We start from the raw sequence: 20,620 nt of genomic DNA on the forward strand, positions 1-20,620 counted from the left end.
GGTTGGAGAAGTGGGGGGATGGGTATTTGGTACTCCTTTTGCAGCCTCAGAATACTGAGGCCCTTTACCCCTGAGTGTAGGAATGAGTGTTGTTAATGTTCCTGCCCCATTTCTCATCCCTCTTGCCAGAGTTGTATCAAAAAAAGAAGAAATGGCCTTGCTCCTCTTCTGAGCGCAGACCTTTGCTTTGTATCAGTGTAAGGTCTTGAGCCCAAGCTGGCTTCAGCCATGGCCCCAGTAACAAATAGCTATTTTTTCTGTTTCTCTTTCCAGTCGACCTTTGCTAGTCACCAGAGGGTGGGCATATTCCTACCTTTCTTTCAGTAGTAGCAGCTGGGCTCTTCCTTGGGTAGGGGGTGTGAGGGTGTTTTCTTAGACACTTGAAAATTATCTTAGATATTTTTCAGTATATCATATTTCATTGTTGTCCTTTTATAACATTAGTTCCTGATAAGCAGAGGCTGAATCTTAGATTTTTAGAGGATGACTGCTATTTGATTATTATTGTAATATGCCAATGTGTTTGTTCTTTTCCAGCTTAGGTTTGATTTCCGACTCTTTTCACATGTTTTTCGATAGCACTGCCATTTTGGCTGGATTGGCAGCATCTGTTATTTCAAAATGGAGAGATAATGATGCTTTCTCTTATGGGTAAGACCTTTTTAAAAACATTTTTATTGAAGTATAAGAAATACAGAAAATAATATATAAATCTCAAGCTCTCTTAATTTTCACAGTTGAACACACTTATGTAACTTGAACCCTTGAAACCACCCCCCCCCCATGTCTCCTTCTAGTTCTTTAACACTCACCTTCCACTTTCCTGATTTGATGGGTTAGTTTTGCCTGTTTTTGGACAATATATATATAATTAGAATCTATAATATGTAAATTTTTTTTGCTTCTAAGTTCTTTTGCATCTTGATTTTACCAGAGAATTTCAGGTGAGATTGTTACTAGATAGGGGAACTTCCCAGCTTTTAACCTTTTCTTTTTTTTGTTTGAGAGAAGAGGAAAAAGAAAAAGTTTCAGAATATAAATATGATCATGCTTCTTTATTTTTCATTTTTGGTTGATATTTTGTTTATGTATTGTCTTCAGCTCTGCCTTTATGTAGAATATTTCTCTTACTTTTGCTGAATTCAGATGATTAATCAAATATTAAGAAAGTGTTTTTATGCTGAAGGGACTTGCTCTGAACATCTGGTCTCACTTCTGAGCCTAGTAACCTTAGAGTCAGAGCTTTCTTTATGCCATCTCTGACTGCGGGGAACAGTGGGGTTTCCATTATTTGATTTATACTGCCTGAGTGTTTTCTTTCTTTCTTTCTTTCTTTCTTTTTTTGAGTCTAGAATATTTTACAATGTAATTATATTTATGTATTGGCAGCACTCACGCTTTGTCTCTCTTCCACCTATTTCCTTGTTCCTTCTTCCCTCTCACCTGCTTGTTTGTTCAGTTGCCCCAAGTCTTTTCCCCTCTTTTTTTTGAGTGCTGTCTCACATTCTCGCCTTTCTTTGCTGTCTTTTCTGTTTCATTCCGTCTCTCATTCTTGTCCCCATCCTCCTACTCATTCTCTCCCCTTTGTTTCTCCTAAATTTCCTTTTCTCCTTTTCTGTTCTTTCTTTCTAGTTACTTGGGTCTGTGTTCAGGTTCTTTCTCTTCCTCTCCCTTCTGCTCTCATTCTTTCTCCTTCCCTCACATCTTTTCTCCTGTTTTTTCCTTTCTTCTATTCTGTCCCTCTGTACTATACCACTGTACCCCTCAGGTTCTTTCTTTTTTTTCCCACCCCTTAACCTCTTCAGCTGTAGTTTTTTTTTTTTTTTCCAGGCTCTCTCCTTCTTTCACAGGTTCCTCTTCCCTGAGAACTCCCTTTCTTGTGCAGGTTCTCTCATCGCTCCCTCTCCCATTCAGATCCACCTTCTTACATGAACTGCCTCTTGTATCTCTTCTACTCGCAGTCCTCTACTGCTTCTTCTTTCTTTCTAGCGTTTTTGTTCTTGAGTGAGCACATACTGCTTGCATGAGCTTTTGCTCTCTTCAAATGTTTATTGAGGATCCACTATGATTTGAATATTGTGTTACTTCTAATGATATCAAAAGGAATAAGGTATGACTTCTGCCTCAGAGGAACTTGTAGTCTGATGGGGAAACAGTTCTGTAAAAATACTATAATAACTATACATTGTGTGACAAGTGCTAAAAGAGAGATATGTGAAATTCTGTGACAGAACTTTCTGATCTGGAGTATAACCCAGGTGATGTGGTTACTTATAAAGTTATAAAAAGTGAGCCAAAAAACAAATTATATGGTTTTTATAGTATAGAGCAAGAGATCCTGTTTACAAATCCAAAAAGCTTGAAAACTCAGAAAAGAACCTATTCCATGTCACTATATAATCAAAGATTCTTAAGTATATTTTGAATTACTAAAGAAAGTTTGTGTGTGAGATTATAATTTTGTGTTGGAAAATTAGTAATTCATACATATTTTATATAAGAAATCAAATTAGAATGTCTTATTAAGCAACATTTCTGGATAGACAGTAAGTAAAAATTCTTAATTCTTAGGGTATGAAAACCCTAAGAAATAGAAAACCTGTGTTTTCTATTTAGAATGCATAATCTCCTGGTATAAGATGGTTTTTAGAAATGGCTTTGAATACCTTCAGTACCATAGCAGGTTTTACTAATTCAACTTTAACTAAAATATATGAGAGTAATATTCTTGCCACCTTTTAATTTGTTTATTCTGTCTTCTTCTTCTTTGCTCTTTTTTTCTTTTGAGAAGGGAAAAATTAGGGAATAAAAGCTGATGTAACATTTGAAACTGTTAGTAATTGCTATAGTAGTAAGTAGCAAGAGTAGAAATATACTGCTGTTTTGCCAGTATATCAGAATGTCACTGAACAGGCTAAGTCAGTGATGAATCCCCAAATTTCCAATTTGGTATGATCACAGTAGCAGACTGAGTGCAATAGAAGAAACAATAAGAGGAATCTCAGAGGCAGCAAAAGCTTTTCAGTATTTTTTTATGTGATGTCACCATTGTGTCTCGTCACACTCCTAATTTTGAAATAGTAAAGCCAGAATAAAGGTAATACACGTGATAGATAGGTGGATGCATACGTACATGCTAATATACATATGTACATATACTTGTATATTTTTTGCTTTGGCTAAGGAATACAGGTGCAATCATTCTTAAATAGGTAATATTATATTAATGAACCATACATTTCAATTCCCAGACAGTGTTCAGGTAAACACAGTCAATTGTAAAAGCAAGTGTGTCTGTACTTTACAAGTTTTTCATTTTAATCCAGCAATCAAGTTTAGCAAATATATTAAACCCAATTAAATCACTTTAACCCAACTATTTATCAGAATTTATGGAACACCTACTAAGCAGTAGGGACAAAGAGATACCTGAAAACTGATCTTGCCTTTGATCTTGAAATCTAGTGGAACTCAAGGACAAAAGGCTTTAAATCATGCATTAGCTATGAGATTAGAAGAGTGGGTAAAAGAAAGTGCTTTTTTATTTTGGAGAAGTAACCCTGCTGATACATATAAACTCCTAAGTGTGGATTGTGGAAAGCAGGCAGTAAATTCTTTGAATTTAATAATAAAAAAAGTATATGCTTTGACAAATAATATATTAATTCACTTATATATATTAGAAGGTAGACATATGCTTTATTTCTGAGTATTGATATATATATACTACTTTGAAATGTGCTTTTTAGGGCAAACTCCGGCATAACTATATGGAATATATTTTAAAGAGTTTGTTCTATTTAATTTAAAATATTTTTGCAGTAAAAATTGTGTTATCTAGAAATTAACATAGAAAGCTTGAAAAAAATCATATTTTTGATGCTCCTATTACATTGTTTAAGGACCAGAGTGATTAACTGCTGTTAAAACCCTTTGAATAATGTCTGAACATGTTAAACTGCCAAGTTAAAGTTGTTTCTAATAACTTTAACTAAGCCAAATATAGCTCATGAAAAAATAAAATCTTTCCCCAATGCTTCACACAGGTAGGAAGCAGAAAGCTTCAGAAGTCCATGGAACAAAAGACAGGTATTTTAAAAATAGTTTAATTCAAATTATGTGAAACTAGAATTGATTCTAAAATTTAGGTAATCGAAGATTTTTTCTTAAATTTATTCATCTTTAGAAGGAGAGTGATAGAAATATAAATCTCAAGTTGTCTCTGGGATAATTCTGAACTAATTTTATTTTTCCTTCGAATCAAAGCTCTACTTGCCAGAGATTTGAAAGCTGAAAGATATAAAGCAAAAAGCATAAGGAGTTCTTAGAAAAGAAGGAATTAATAAGTTACCAATACCCTTTTTCAAGCTCTCTTCCTCAACTTTTTATCTTTGTATCCTTCTTTCTTTGCCCACTTACCTGGTCCTGTTCTTCCTTCTCCAGTTGCAGCTTGAGATTTACATTTCTCTGAAAGGTCTCTTGAAAACTGCTTACTCTAAAAAGGTCTTTTGGTTGGCTTGTAGATAGCTCTGTATTTTATGGCATTCTTCTTTAAGCATAACTCATAGTAATTAAATTTATTTTCTCAATTTTATGACATGTACAATAAAAATGCTATACTATAAACACTGGGACTTTATTGGCTACATATAACTGTATAGTATGGTTTAGTACCTCTGAATATATGTAAATTTATGATTTGGTTTTCTTTTAAAGAAATAACTTAATTCAGTTGTTTACTTTGCTCTTCTCTAGGTATGTTAGAGCGGAGGTTCTGGCTGGCTTTGTCAATGGCCTGTTTTTGATCTTCACTGCTTTTTTTATTTTCTCAGAAGGAGTTGAGGTATAGTAGATAATAATTAGAGCCAGTAAATTACATTTCTGTAATGAAAATGTTTATTAACTAAAGATACATATAATAGAGCTGTTTTTTCACACTATCATTGAGTATTTACTGAGGCCAGTCTTGGGTTGAATAAAGTATTATGTGTATACAAGAGGAACTTATAAAATAATTGGAAAATTTTATGTGAAACTACTTGAAAACAATAGTAGTGCTTTGTAAGCTGTGAATGATGTTCTGACACTGAAAGGTAAACACACAACAATCCTGGTGGTGAGTTCTGTTGGAAATAGTTCTTAAGATAGAATCTGAGGATTTTGCCAATGAATCTTCAATATTTCGATGTTTAAAACAAGTAAAAATTTAAAGGTTAATCAACTTAAAATTAATTACAGTATTTTAAGATTCCAAAGAAGGATGGTTTTAGTCCAAATATTCATGCCTTTAAGTGTACTTACTTAAAAATAATGATTGTTACCTTTTCTGAAATATGTGAGCAATGGTTTTATTTCTGTTAACTGTTTTGGCAGACAATTTTGGAGTGGTTTTAATTCTGAAAATAATTTTTTTAATTGCTTTTTATCAGTTGATTAGCCTGAAAATATATCAATACAGTTTGTTTGTATTCTGTGTTTTCTAGAGAGCATTAGCCCCTCCAGATGTACATCATGAGAGACTGCTTCTTGTTTCAATTCTTGGGTTTGTGGTAAACCTAGTAGGAATATTTGTTTTCAAGCATGGAGGTCATGGACATTCTCATGGCTCTGGTATGATGGTTAGAACCCTTTGTTTCTTCATTTCTGGTTTCTGTCATAATTATTCACTTTTGAAAATTGATGATTTTTAAAGTCTAACTCTATATTGATTTTTAATAACAAGAACAATATGTTAATTGACTCATGTTAATATCTTCCTGAACCTTCCCCTTTTGTGGCTTCTCAGAGTTATAGTATCAGTTTGGTGTGGCTACTTCAAGACCTCTGTAGCTCATCTGTTTGGTACGATAACATTTATATAAAGCAAATACCAAAATGACAATACAAATTTAGATATTAAAAAATCAGTGTATGGGGGTATGACATTTATAATACAATCTGTCTTTGAGATCCTTCCACCTGGTGTCCATCAGTGTACCTTCTCTGTTCACAGACGCATAAAACTGCATGGTGTGGGTTACTGTGGTTTATTTAAACAGTCTTCTATGGATTGTCATACTTCCATATGAAGCATATTTTTATGAACACATGCAAACGTTTCTCCAGAGCTGTGCTGTCCTATATAGTAGTTGTTAGTCACGTGACTATTTAAGTTTAAATTACGGTTAATGAAATTTAATAAAATTAAGAATTCAGTTAATGACATTTCAAGTGCTCAGTAGTTACATAGGGTTACCATATTGGATAGCAAATATAGACAATTTCCATCATCACAGAAGGTTCTTTGAATTGAGAGTTTCTCGAATATGAATAGAATTGCTGGAACACAGGATATATAATGTTTAGTTTCAATGGACATTAGCAGTTTGCCCTCCAAATGACTCATTTACATTTACCCCAGCATAAAATGGAAGTACTAGGATTCTTTCACCCGTATCAGAACTTACTATTATGGGTTTAAAACCATTGCTGATATTTTAATAAAAATGATATCTCATTTTATTTGGTATTTTTTTGACTAGTAGTGACGTTGAAAATCTTTCTGTATGTTTTTAGGCCATCATTCAGATTTTTTCCTCTTTTGGAATGTTCCCTTCCCCCCTTAACACCCCATTTTTCTATTGTCTTATTATTAATCCATTTACAAGCTTTTGTTTATGTATTTTGTATAATAATTCTTTGTTTCATGTGTTACAGATATCTTTTCCCAGTCTGTGGCTTCTCTGTTTAAACTTTTATTTAGGGGTTTTTAATTTGGATATAGTCTAGTTTCTTTTTTTTTTTTTGTCTTATATACTTTATGGTATGTTTTCTGCCCCCTTTTTTTTTTAAAGGAGTTTCTTTCCCTGAATCTTAAAAATAGTCTTAGTATTTAATACCATGAAAATTTTGGTTTTTGTCCCAACTATGTGGTCCTTCATTTATATATATTTTTGTAATGAAGAGTTAGGACTTTTTTTCTCAGTGTGAATAAGCAGCTTTCCAAGCACCATTTATTAATTTGCTCATTACCTCACTGATATAAAAGGTCACATTTAGCCTAAATTACCTTAAATATCAGATTATTTTTGGCCTCTTCAGAATCACATGGGAATAATTGCTATAAACTTTATGTTTTAACATCTGGAAGGGTTAGTCTCATCTTTCTCTCTTTTTTTTTCCCTCCAGAGTTGTTTAGGTCTGTCTTGCTCATTTGGTATTTTTAATCACCTTGTCAGGTTTTATGAAAAATCTTTTTGTGATTTGATTGGGAATGCATTGCCTTTACATTTAATTCTGGGGAATTAACATCTTAAATTTTGAAATTGTCTTAGTCACTTTGGTTCATTTTTAGGTATTTGAAAAGTTTTTTCGATTAAGAATAAAAACTATTTTTCCTATTTGTCTTAATTACATGGCCAGAATCTCTATCACAGTATTTAGAAATAGTTATAGCTTATATCACTGTGTCAACCTGTATAATCACCTGGGTAATTTTTAAAGAAATGTTGATGCCCAGATTTAATCCTAGAATATTTACATCAGAATCTCTGGAGGAAGAGACCCCAACATCAGCATGTTTTGAAGCTCTCTGGTCAACTTTAATGTGCAATAAAGGTTCAGAACCATTGCTATTTAAAAAATGTTACTGAAGTTTTACCAATGAGTCTGATGTTTGTGGTCTGTTTCTGATAAAACTGTTTTACCAAGTTAATAATATATTTTTTTCCCTGCATCTATTGAAATAATCATTTTTTTTCCTGCTTTTGTTAAAGTTGGTAATTACGTTGATAAGATTTTTCTCATGAGAAACCATCTTTTAATTTGAGAGTTAAAACTTAGGTCTGTGATCCATTTTATGTCAATTTTTGTATATGGTATGAGGTATAGTCGAATGTCATTTTCTTGTATGTAAATGTGTGGCTGTCTGAACAGAGTTTTTTTAAAGGAGTGTTTTTCCCCATTGAATTGTCTTGGCACCCTTGTCAACAATTAATTGAGAGTTTAGTTCTGGATCTGTATGTCTGTCCATTGCTATGCAGTTTTGATTAATGTAGCTTTTGGGTATGTTTTGAAATTAAAACATTTGAATTGTCCAACTTTATTCTTTTTTAAGGTTACTTTAGTTACCCTGGGTCACTTCTTGCATTTCCATATAAACTTTAGGATCCGTTTGTCAATTTCTGCCCAAAAAGGGCAGCTGGGGCTTTGATAGAAACTGTATTGAATCTGTAGATGAATTTGGGAATTATTGTCATCTTAACATCTTAAGTCTCCTGATCCATGAACATGAGATGCCCTTCCATTTATTTTTAGCTTCTTTAGTTTCTTGCAACAGTGTTTTGTAGTTGTTAGAGTGACTATCTCACACTTCTTTTGTTAACTTTACCAGTAGAGGTTTTTTTTTTTGGCTGCCATTATAAGTAGGATTGTTTTCTTAGTTTCATATATGGATTGCTCATTGCTAGTATAGGAATATAGCTCATATATATATATATATATATATAGTATATTGATATTGTATATATATATTATATATTGATATTATATCCTGCCACATTGCTGAAGTAGTTTATTATTCTAACAGGCTTTTAGTGGAGTGTTTAGAATTTTCTATATACAAGCACACCTTATTTTATTGAGCTTTGCAGGTTCTGCATTTTTTACAAATTGGAGGTTTGTGGCAGCTGCTTGCATCAAACAAATCTAAATGCCCTGGCTAGATCCTACAGTTAAATAGAAGTAGTGAGAGTGGACATTCTTTTCTTTTTCCTGATTTTAGGGTGAAAGCATTCAATATTTCCTCATTAAATATGATTTTAGCTGTGTTAGCTATGGGTTTTTCAGAAATGCTCCTTATCAGATTGAGGAAGTTTTCTTCTTATTCCTAGTTCATTGGGTGTTTTCATCATGAAAGGGTATTGGATTTTTTAATGATTTTTTTCCTTTATTTTCAAAGGTAATCAGTTGGTTCTTTTATTCTATTCATATAGTGTGTTACATTGCTTGGTTTTTAGATATTAAACCACCTTTGCATTCTTAGGATAAATCCCATTTGGCCATGGTTTGTAATCCTTTTGACATATTACTGGATTTGGTTTGCTAGTATTTTGTTGAAGACTTGTGTGTTTATAGAAGACTTTTATACTTCCTTGGTGGTTCAGATGGTAAAGAGTCTGCCTGCAGTGTAGGACACCCGGGTTCGATTCCTGCTTTGGGAAGATCCCCTTGAAATGGCATCCCACTCCAGTATTCTTGCCTGGAAAATCCCATGGACAGAGGAGCCTGGAGGTCCATGGGATCACAAAGAGTCAGACAAAACTGAGCGACTAACACTTTCCACACTTGTTGTGTTTATATTCCTAAGGGATATTTGTCTGCAGTTTTCTTTTAGTATCGTTATCGTTGGCTGGTGCCGATATCAGGGTAACATTGGCCTTGTATAATGAGTTGGGAAGTATTCCCTTCTCTTCTGTTTTTTGGGGGGCATAGATGAGGGATATCTAGTGAAGTCTTGATTCTTTCTAAATGTTTGGCAGAATTTGCTTGTGAAGACCAAGCGTTTCATTGTTGACAGTTTTAAAATTATTAATTCAGTTTTTTTGCTTGTTACAGGTCTATCTGATTTCTGTTTCCTAATGAGTCATTTCACCAGTTTGTGTGTTTCTAGGAATTTGTCCGTTTCATCTAAATGACTTACTAATGATTTTAGATATGTATTAAAAAGTATGTCTTTTCTTTTTCTCATAAGGTCAGCAGTGATTTTAGTAATTTTTACTTTGTTTTTTGTGGTCTAATTATTTTTTCCTTTTGGTTTTTCTCTATTGCTTTTCTTATCTTTATTTCATTTCTGCTGTAATGTTTATTATACACTCTTTTCCTTGCTTTTGGATTTAGTTTTTTCTTTTTTTTCCTAATATTTTAAGGTGGAAAGTTAGATTATTGATTTGAATTTTTTTTTCCTTTTAGCAGAGGCTTAATAGCTATAAATATTTATCTAAGCATTGCTGTAATGTAAGTTTGGGTATGTCATGTTTTCAGTTTTGTTATCTCAAAGTATTTTTAAATTTCCTTTGTGATTTCTTCTTTGACCCATTAGTTATTTAGTGGTATCCTTTTTGACTTTCTCATATTTGTGAATTTCCCTAATTTTCTTCAGTTAATGATTTCTGATTTAATTCCATTGTGATAAGATGACATACCTTTTGTTATTTCAAATTTAAAAAAATTTTATTTTGTCGTTTCATATTTTAATGCACGTTTAAAGAATCTTCCACATGCATGTGAGAAGAGTGAGTATCCTGCTGCTGTTGGGTGGGAGGTTCTATAGCTGTCTGTTAGGTATAGTTTGTTCATAGTGGTTCTGTCCTCTGTTGCTTTGTGATCTTCTGCCTCCTTGTCTATCCATTACTGAAAGTAGGGTATTGAAATCTTCAAGTAATATTGTTGTAAGTTTTCCAGTTGATTTTTTAAGTTTTTGCTTCATGTATTTTGGAGCTGTGTTGTTCATTTCATTTATTTCTGTAATCATGGCTATCTTCCTGAGGCATAGAACTTGCTAATAACATGTTCTTTTTTTCTCACAGTAATTTCTGGCCTATAGTATTAGGATAGCCATTCTGGCTCTCTCTGTCTCTGTCTTTTTTAACTGCTTGCATGGCATTGGTATATTTTTCTGTCATTTTACTTGCAACTTATTTATGTCTTTGAATCTATAATTTGCCCCTTATAGACAGAATATAGCTGAATCATTGTTTTTAGTCCATTTGTTACAGTCTCTGCCTTTTGACTAGAGGTTTAAAAAAAATTTACATTTCATTTAATTACTACTAAGGTAGAATTTACATCTGCCATTTTGATATTTGTTGTCTGAATCTTTTGTCCTTTTTGTTACTCTGATCCTTGATGCGTGTCTTTTAAATTAAATAGATATTTTCTAGTATACCTTTTTAATTCTCTTGTTTCTTTTACTGTATATATTTTTTAGTTCTTTTCCTAATTGTTACCCTGGGGATTACAAACATCATCTTAATTTAAAGCAGATTAATAGTAATTTAATAATTCAGATTAATAATAATTTAATAATATACAAAAACTTTGCTCAGATATACCTCTATTCCCACCTCCCTTATTTATATTACCGTTGTCAGACAAATTACATATTTTTATGTTATAAGCCCATCAGTACAGTTTTGTAATTATTGCTTTATGCAATTGTCTTCTAAAACATACAGGAGAAGAAACAAGTTGCAAATTTAAAAATACATTTATCTTCTCTTGCAAAATTACTGTTACTGGTGCTCTTTATTTCTTTATGTGGATTTAAATTACTATTTAGTGTTTCATTTCATTTGTAGGAAATACTTTTGTTTATGTGGAAGTGTCTGATTTTTCCTTTATATTTAAAGGAGACTTTAGTTGAATTTAGAATTCTTGATTGAGTCTTCTATTTTAAATTTGTTATCCCATTATCTTCTGACCTCTCTGATTTTTGTTGTGAAGTCAGCATTCAATCTTATTCAAGATCCCTTGTACATACATCTTGCTTTACAATTTTTAAGATTTCTCTTTGATGTTCGATTTGACTATGATGTCTTTACATATAGTTCTATTTGAGTTTATTCTACTTGGAGTTTCTTGAAGTTCTTGAATATGTAGATAATATTTTTTGTCAAATTTGGGGAATTGCCATCTATTATTTCTTCAGGTATTTTTTATATTTCTTTATCTCCCTCTTTTCTCTTTGAGACTTTATTTATAATTAATTTGGTAGACTTGATGTTTTCATAGGTCTCTAAGATTCATTTTTCTTGATTTTCATTTTTCCACCTGTTTTTCAGAGTGTATAATCTATTGATCTGTCTTCAAGCTTACTGTTATTGCAGCCCAGATCTGTGGTTGAGCCCTTCTAAAGTGGATGTTTTGTTTCAGTTATAATGTTTTTTTAATTCCAGAGTTTCTGTTTGGTTCTTTATTAACTTCTATCTCTTTATTAATATTCTCTACTTGATGAGTAGTCATTATTGTACTTTGATTCTTTAGACGTGATTTCTTTTTTTGACCGTATTTGTAGTAGCTGATCAAAGTTTTTGTCTATAAAGTAAAAAATCTGAGTCCCCTTCAGGAACATTTTCTGTTGGCTGGTTTTTCTCCTATGTATATGGCATATTTTTCTCTCTCTTTGAATATCTTACTAATTGTTTATTGAAAACTGGACCTTTAATATTAAAATGACATTCAGTATCGGTTCAGTTGCTTAGTCATGTCCAACTCTTTGTGACCCCATGGACTGCAGCACACCAGGCCTCCCTGTCCATTACCAACTCCAGGAGTTTACTGAAACTCATAGCCATTGAGTCAGTGATGCCATCCAACCATCTCATCCTCTGTCATCCCCTTCTCCAAAATGACATTGAAAGTGAAAGTGAAGTTGCTCAGTCGTGTCCAGCTCTTTGTGACCCCATAGACTGTAGTGTACCAGGCTTCTCTGTCCATGGGATTTTCCAGGCAATAGTACTGGAGTGGATTGCCATTTCCTTCTCCAGGGATCTTCCCAACTCAGGGCTTGAGCCTGGTCTCCCGCATTGTAGACAGACCCTTTACCATCTGAGCCACCAGGGAAGTCCTCAGATTAATTCACCCTCTCCTCTCAAAGTTTGTTGTTCCTGATATTATTATAGTTATTTATCCTACTGCGTGATTTCCTTGTATTGATTCATGTCCTGCAATATATGTCCATTGAATTCTTGAAGCTGAGCTCTGAATCTGATAGTTACCACACTGAGAATAAAGATTTTTTTTCCAGAGAACTGCAAAGTTTGGACAAAATATTGACTGTGATCTGCACATGTTGCTTTTACCAGAGCCTCAGAAGAAGTCAGATCTCTCCAGTGTCTGCAAAGCTGCTGACTTGGCTAATTTCAATTGAGCTTAGGCAGGAAGTGGAATGTAACTAACCCCAAGTTAAAACATCAAGACTGCTGTCTTCCTGAGATTTGGTAGTTTCTTGGATAGATGGTTTTCAGTTCCTTTTGTGGTTTTGGTTAACTATCAAACTTCTGAAAGTTTTTGTGTTTCCCGTATTTTTGTTGTTTTAGGAGAGCTGGCTTGCCAACAACCTCTGTCTGCCATTCTGGAAGTTGATCTCCCTGTTCATAATTTTTCATATAATGCACTACTGAGTTTGATTTTAGGGTATTTAGGATTTTTATAAATATAAGTGATATTTTTGAATTAAGTAGCATTCAGTCATTTTCTATATTTTGAAATAGTTTGTAGAAGATGTTTCTATCATGGTTAGGTAGTTTTTAGGTTTGCTGTGGAGAAATGATTCCCCACTGTTTGGTGCCATTTTTTCCCTAAGGATTCTACCTGCTTAAATTTTACTGGTCCTTTCACCAAATGTAGCCGTTTCCCTGCCTCTGCCTTAATGCAACCATATTCATATATTACTTTAACTTTGTTAGTATTAATGCCATTTCCCTCTTTAATATGTATGATAGTATTTGACAAAGTTTTGGCCAAGATTTTTGTCTGTGTTCACTGTTTTATCCCCAGTGCCTGGGATGGTACTGTAACATAATGTGTTCCAACTAAGTACTTCTTGAATGACTGAGCAACATTATCTAATCTCTTTAAATCCTTCTGCGTACTTCTAACTTATTTTTATCACCAGTAGAGTCTGCCACTTCTTACGGTGCTTTTATTTCCTTCCTGAACTCTGTCCTAAGAACTCAGTATTGTTTTAATGAATCTATGGGGCTTTGTAGGTGGCTCAGTGGTAAAGAATCCGCCTGCCAATGCAGGAGATGTCTGAGACATGGGTTTGATCCGTGGGTCAGGAAGATCCCCTGGAATAGGAAACGGCAACCCACTCCAGTGTTCTTGCCTGGAAAATCCCGAGGACAGAGGAGTCTCGCAGGCTACAGTCCATGGGGTTGCAAAGAGTTGGACACAGCTGAGCGACTGAGCATCATCATTTTAGAACTTTCTACAAATAAATGTTTATTGAACTGAATCTGGTTTTAGCACTAATTCTTTTCACTAATGTCAGTATTATTGTAACCATTAAGTAATACATTTTTACATACCTTTTGTTCTTACACACTTTGTTTTTAGGCCATGGACACAGTCATTCTCTCTTTAATGGTGCTCTGGACCAGACACATGGCCATGGAGATCACTGCCATAGTCATGAATTGAAACATGGTGCTGCACATAGCCACGATCATGCTCATGGACATGGACACTTTCACTCTCATGGTGAGTACAGCAAAAATACTTTCAAATGGACAGTTTCTTAAACAGAAATGGCATAGGTTAATATTTCAAGTTGAAATAATCTGTTGAAAATATTGCAGTCAAGTTTCTTTCTAATAAATTGGACTAAATGGTATCTAAGACTAGTTTATTTTCAGTATAAAATGAAATTAACTTGGCATAAGGCAGTGAATGTAGCTTTTTTCCAGTGAGTTTGTCATAATAAAATGCCACTATTTTAAATGAGTGTCAGAGAATGGGGAGCTATTGCATTTCAGCAGTTTTTTTTTTTTTAATTATGATAAGGCTTTTTGTGCCATATATAGGCTTATAAAAATATAACAGTTTTCCATTTTCTACATTTTTATTGTAATTTTAACAGATATCACCTGATGTTTACCCCAGTTCCCTTAGAAATCTTTCTATGTTAACTTATATAGTATTGGATACTAAGTTATAAGGTATTTATCAGCTTACTTAACATTTTATTTTAAAATTATATTTAGTTTATTCACAAAATTTTAGAATGTTATCAATCTAATAGAAGCTGCTTGGGTGATACAGTTTGATTAATCTTTAAATAAGTTATATGCTAAAGATTGTCTGTGCTTGCCACAAAGGCAGAATCCTAAAGCTTTCAATCTGAAAAGATGAAATGGGCCTTAGGGATTGAGTACTAAGCCCCTAATATTTTCAGTCTCTAATATTTGCTATACTTTTGAAACTATTTATTAAACTGGTCTGCTTTAACACCTTGCTTTTCTAAGCTTTTTGCTCACACGCATCACAAAATAATTTTGATAAAAACTGTATATTCACATTCTTAGGATGATTTCTAAAAAAAATTTATTGTTTAATTGCAGAGAATATAATATGATACTTTATATTTTAGAATGAAACTTCCATGTTATTTTATTGAACATAGTCAGTGGACTCTAAATACCTTAGTGATTTGAGACCCACTGTCACCTATTTAAAAATATTTAAACAGTTGTTAATTTTATAACATCCTTTCTCCTTGAATTTTTATTTCTATTCTGCCTCCTTTCCAGAATTTTATAAAGTGGAATATACTTGTGTTAAGGCTTTAATTGGTCATCTGTTAATATTTCTTGGCAATAAAATGGGTATATTAGTTAAAATCTTTTCTTTTAGGAACATAAGACAGCATTTAAACATTTCTTTCAGATGGAATTATTGTAGCTTTTACTCATATAAAGTCAATTAAGATAATTATGTTTTGATTTTTGATACATATATAATCATTAAAAAGCAGCATTGTATTTGAAATACATATCTTAATGAGATGATTGAAACTCTTTTTCTCAATTAGTTTATGAATAAATAACGTATTAGCATAAAATAGGTTTTGACATCAATTCTGTTCCTGTTTTCCATGTTTATAATGTAAGTTCTAAGAAACCTTAAATAGGAGGAATTCTGTTGTAGCAGTTTCTGTCATTTCTTTGATTACCTTCAGAATTATATGCCAGAAGTTACATAGTGTATCATTAAATATTTTTGATGATCTATTAATTGGTAGTTTTATTAGCTAATCCCTACTTTTTATTAGAAGCAAAGAATTAGAAACCGTGTTACTTACAAAAGGATTTGCTAGCCAATCTTTAGAGTCACTGCCACCAACATTTACAATTGACCCCTTGTTTGTTGTCCTAGAATTTTTCTAATACTCTTAGGAATACACTGTGATAAGCTTTTAGATAGTTGAAAATTAGCCCTTCTGTGGGAAAAGAAAAGATTTGGAAATGACTTTAAGACACAAAGAAATTATAGTAACTAGTAAATAGAAATGCCAGGCCTCAAACAGGGAATCTGACTTCAAAATCTGCTGTTAACTGTTATTCTGCCTTCAGTATTTTATAGGACAGTCTGAGGATGCAAAAGTAAGAGAGCCATTATTCCATTTTGCCTGTAAGAACCATTATAGTCTCACTATGCAGTACTGTGAACTTTGTATTTATTGGAATGCTGCACTGGGAGTGAAGTTAGATGGGTTTTTGTTTGTTTTAAGTGCTCATATCTTAGTGACTTAGACAGTAAAAGTTTATATCTTGGATTGATTGAGTAGAGGGTAGGGGCTTTGTTCCTTATGGCCATTCAGGAATCCAGGCTCTTTCCATCTTTAGGATCCTTAACCCTTGGATTCCACCACTGGATTCTTTGCATCTAGCTGGAGATAGAATATATAGAAGATCATGTAGGATATTCTATGAGCTGAGCCTGGAAATAATTTACATCTTGTATTTTCTTTGTTTACGACTCAGTCATATACACCACCTAACTCAGGTGATCCCTAACTCAGGGAGCCTGGGAAATCCAGTTGTTTATCAGAGAGGAAAAAGAAATGGGTCTGGTAAGGAGGTAGCTAATGTCTGCCACAGAAAACAACTTTTATATCCAAAAGGATTGTCAGATTTTACATCAGTGGGGGTTATTTTATACAACTGTTATATTAGTATAGGTGAATATACGTTTTAAAATAATTATGTCAAAAATGACTGTTGTCTCTCTTCAGTGACTGATACAGGGAAAACTGGACAGCTGCATGTAGATCAGTGAGTTAGATGACACTCTCACACCATACATAAAACTAAACTCAAAGTGGCTTAAAGACTTCAATACAGGACGTTACACCATAAAACTCCCGAGAAGAGAACACAGGCAAAGCATTCTCTGACATAAATCATACCAGTGTTTTCTTAGGTCAGACTCTCAAGGCAATAGAAATAAAGACAAAAATAAACAAATGGGACCTAATCAAACTTACAAGCTTTTGCACAGCAAAGGAAACCATAAACAAACTGAAAAGACAACCTACCGACTAGAAGGAGTATTTGAAAATGACGCTACCGAAAAGGGCTTAATTTCCAAAATACACAAACAGCTCATACAACTCAATAACATAGAAACAAACAATCCAGTCAAAAAATGGGCAAAAGGTCTAAATAGACATTTCTCCAAAGAAGACATACAGATGACTAATAGGCACATGAAAAGATGCTTAACATCTCTAATTATTAGAGAAATGCAAGTCAAAACTACAATGAGGTACCACCTAACACCAGTCAGAATGATCATCATGAAAAAGTATACAAATAAATGCTGGAGAGGATGTGGAGAAAAGGGAACCCTCCTACATTTCTGGCAGGAATGTGAATTGGTGCAGCCACTATGGAAAACAGTATGGAGGTTCTGTTTAAAATAGAGTCACCATATGATCTAGCAATCCCACTCCTGGGCATATATCTGGAGAGTGTTGTTGTTCAGTCCCGCAGTTGTGTCTGACTCTGACCCCATGGACTGCAGCATGTTAGGCATCCCTGTCCCTTCACCATCTCCTGGAGTGTAACTAATTCAAAAAGATGCACCCCAGTATTCACAGCACAATAGCCAAATAGGCAAGACATGGAAGCAACCTAAATGTCTATCAGTAGATGAATAGATAAAAAAGATATGGTATATATGCACAGTGGACTACTATTCAGCCATAAGAAAGAATGAAATAATGACATTTGCAGCAATAGGAATAGATTTAGGGATTATCATAATAACTGAGGTAAGTCAGAAAGAGGAAGATAAATACAATATGATATTTATCACTTACAAATCTAAAATACTAGCAGATTAGCAGATACAAACTACTATATATAAAATAAATAGGTCCTACTGTATGACACAGGAATATTTTATAATAAACCATAATAGAAAAGAAAAAAAATGACTGTCTTTTTCTGGACTAACTGTGTATAGACAGTAATCTCATGCCCTGATCAGGAGCCTGATATTTAGAACAGTTACACTTTTAGCTCTCAGGATTTTTAAGATGACTACATCTTTCTCCCCATGCAGCAGTACCACATTTAGACCAAAATCATTGCATAACCTTCTGCTTTTATAATTCTTCTGGCATTGTCACAGTGTTCCATCAAAGCTGTAGTAGACAAGGGTAGGTCCACTCTTCATTACTCTGGGCCAAGAACTAGGACTCTGTTAGTCATAATCAGAAAGCTCATCAGTGGTCCTGATGCTCCCTTACAACAAATACTGCTGATCATTTACATTGTTTACCTGTATTTTTGCTTTGACGTTAATGTTGATTAGTGATCTTCCAACTATTTAGTATAAAAATTGCAGTATATTTTTATTTCTTCATCAAAAAGGCAAAATGAAAAGGTATTTTTATCTCTTCTGTATGAAAATCTTGCTGCATTCATCTAGAAGCTATTGGGAAACTGTTTGCCATAGTCCAGTTTTCCTGGAAAATGTCCTGGTTTCATTTCTTGGTCCTCTTATAATATCAAGGGGTAGTTTTGTTTTTTTCTGAATTTTCTGACTGTAAATTGATGTAGTAAACTCTGTAAAGTATGCTACGGATATTAGAAAATTCATAATGTTTTTAATTTACTGTGTTTTTTTAACCAAATTGCCTAATATAATAATTTCCTAAATACTCTGTACTATTGATGCATTTTGAAATTTCCTATGTCTATCTTCATTTAATTACCATATTAAATTTTAAAAATAATTTTGTAGGTCTGATGTGGCTATGTAATCATGCATCCTTCACGATACATTTGAATGAAAATTACTCTGAATTGCAAAAATTGAATCAGGAATTGAAGACATGTTTTAAAATAATTTAACTTAACTCTCTACAGATGGCCCCTCCTTAAAAGAAACAACAGGACCCAGTAGACAGATTTTACAAGGTATGACAAGCTATTTGTGTATTTCTCAGTTTTATGCAACTGGCTTCATAGTTTTGAGCTAACTGTAGTTTTCCTTTAAGAAAAACGAATAACATAGTATTTGTGTTTAAAATGTTAGCCTTCCTAGTTGATTTTTTAATATGTACTAGTAGGTATGTTAGCAGTTGTTCTTTTAACTGTCACTGAGCTATTTTTTTAACATTTAATAAGAAGATTAAAATATTCAGAAACTAGACTGTTTAAATATATATACTCATGCCATTGACTCTCGTAACACCATAATAGTATGTTTGCCTTTGTAGAATTGTTAAATAATTTTTCTAAAAATAATATTCAGTATGAATTTATGTTGTAGAAAAATTTAGTGCTAAAAATGTAATGCATCCAACACCAAGAATGAATCCAAATATGAACTATGAACTTTGGGTCATAATGATATGTCATTTGTAACAAATGCACTATTCTGGTGGGGGATGTTGGTACTGAGAGGGACTGTGCCTGAGTTGGAACAGTGGGTATAAGTGAAATCTCTGTATCTGCCACTTATTTTGCTGTGAACCTAAAACTGCCCTCAAAAGTAATGTCATATTTTCAAAAAAATGTGATGCAAAGGAGATCTTTCGCGTATACATAAGCATCAAATGGTAAAACGTAAACAGGAGATTACAGGTTATGTAAAATGATACATTACACAATTTTACAAGCTAGAGACAATCTGTCTTGTCCATGAACTATGGCAGTTTCTTTTTTGGGATGTGAACTGATCTTTGGCTCTGGATTTATATATAGGTTTCATTGTCAAAGTTCCTAATTTCCAGCTGCCCGTCTTCCTGCCTTTATTAATTTTAAAAAATACATTTATCTATTTTTGGCTCCATCGGGTCTTAGTTGTGGCATGTAGGATCTTTCCTTGCGGCACTTGGGCTCTCTCGTTGAGGTGTGTGGGCTTAGTTGCCCGGAGGCATGTGGGAACTTAGTTCCAGACCAGGGATCAAGCCCACATCCTCTTCTTTGAAAGGTAGTTTCTTAACCCCTGGACTACCAGGGAGGTCCTCTTTGTTAACTTTTGACCACAGTCCGACTTTCTCACTAGCTTGTGATCCTATTTCTACCGTGCTTATTTTTCTTTTCTCCACTGTTTTTTGATACAGCTCTTGCTTTTTATTTTTTCCCTGGGATTGTATTCCTTCATCCTGAGGAGCTCATTTCAGGAGGATTAAATGTGCCTTCTAGTCACTAATTTTCCTTTTGTGAAATATAGAGAATTGTGAAATACAGAGAATTGTTTTAGGGCAGCATTTGTTGAAATAACTTGTAGTCATGCATATGTAATGCTGTACATTTAGCCTTAGAGTTAAGTTTTAGTTATGGAAATCATCACAGACTGAGGAAAGGGAGGTCAGATTTGCCTTCCTAATTATCTTTTATATAAGCTGTTGTAAAAATTAACTAATATTTTCTGAGTGTCCATTTATAGTGGCTGAAGCAGCCCATAGGATAACTGCCGGATACTAACAATTTTCCACATAGATACTCACAGATGAAAACCAAGTTTACTGAATTTGTCAGTTATTTGCTGCATTTTCAGTATGACTTCTGGCTTTTATATGAGTTAAACATACTAGTTTAGATTTCTTCTTTAGGAACTTTCT

The 20,620-nt window shown here is 33.4% G+C and overlaps 2 protein-coding genes across 2 annotated transcripts in view; one reads left to right on the forward strand and one right to left on the reverse strand.

Moving 5' to 3' along the window:
- Positions 1-20,620, reverse strand: part of EXTL2 (exostosin like glycosyltransferase 2) — a 99,481-nt gene that overhangs the window by 32,220 nt on the left and 46,641 nt on the right. The window lies entirely within an intron of this gene.
- SLC30A7 (solute carrier family 30 member 7) overlaps positions 1-20,620 on the forward strand; it is a 94,251-nt gene that overhangs the window by 14,984 nt on the left and 58,647 nt on the right. The window contains exons 3-7 of the mRNA XM_069598932.1: positions 538-651; positions 4,756-4,843; positions 5,484-5,610; positions 14,098-14,241; positions 18,918-18,968. Coding sequence (XP_069455033.1) covers positions 538-651; positions 4,756-4,843; positions 5,484-5,610; positions 14,098-14,241; positions 18,918-18,968 — 524 coding nt within the window. The remainder of the gene's footprint in view (positions 1-537; positions 652-4,755; positions 4,844-5,483; positions 5,611-14,097; positions 14,242-18,917; positions 18,969-20,620) is intronic.

The sequence above is a fragment of the Ovis canadensis genome, chromosome 1 (genome assembly GCF_042477335.2).
Source record: "Ovis canadensis isolate MfBH-ARS-UI-01 breed Bighorn chromosome 1, ARS-UI_OviCan_v2, whole genome shotgun sequence".
NCBI lineage: Eukaryota > Metazoa > Chordata > Mammalia > Artiodactyla > Bovidae > Ovis > Ovis canadensis.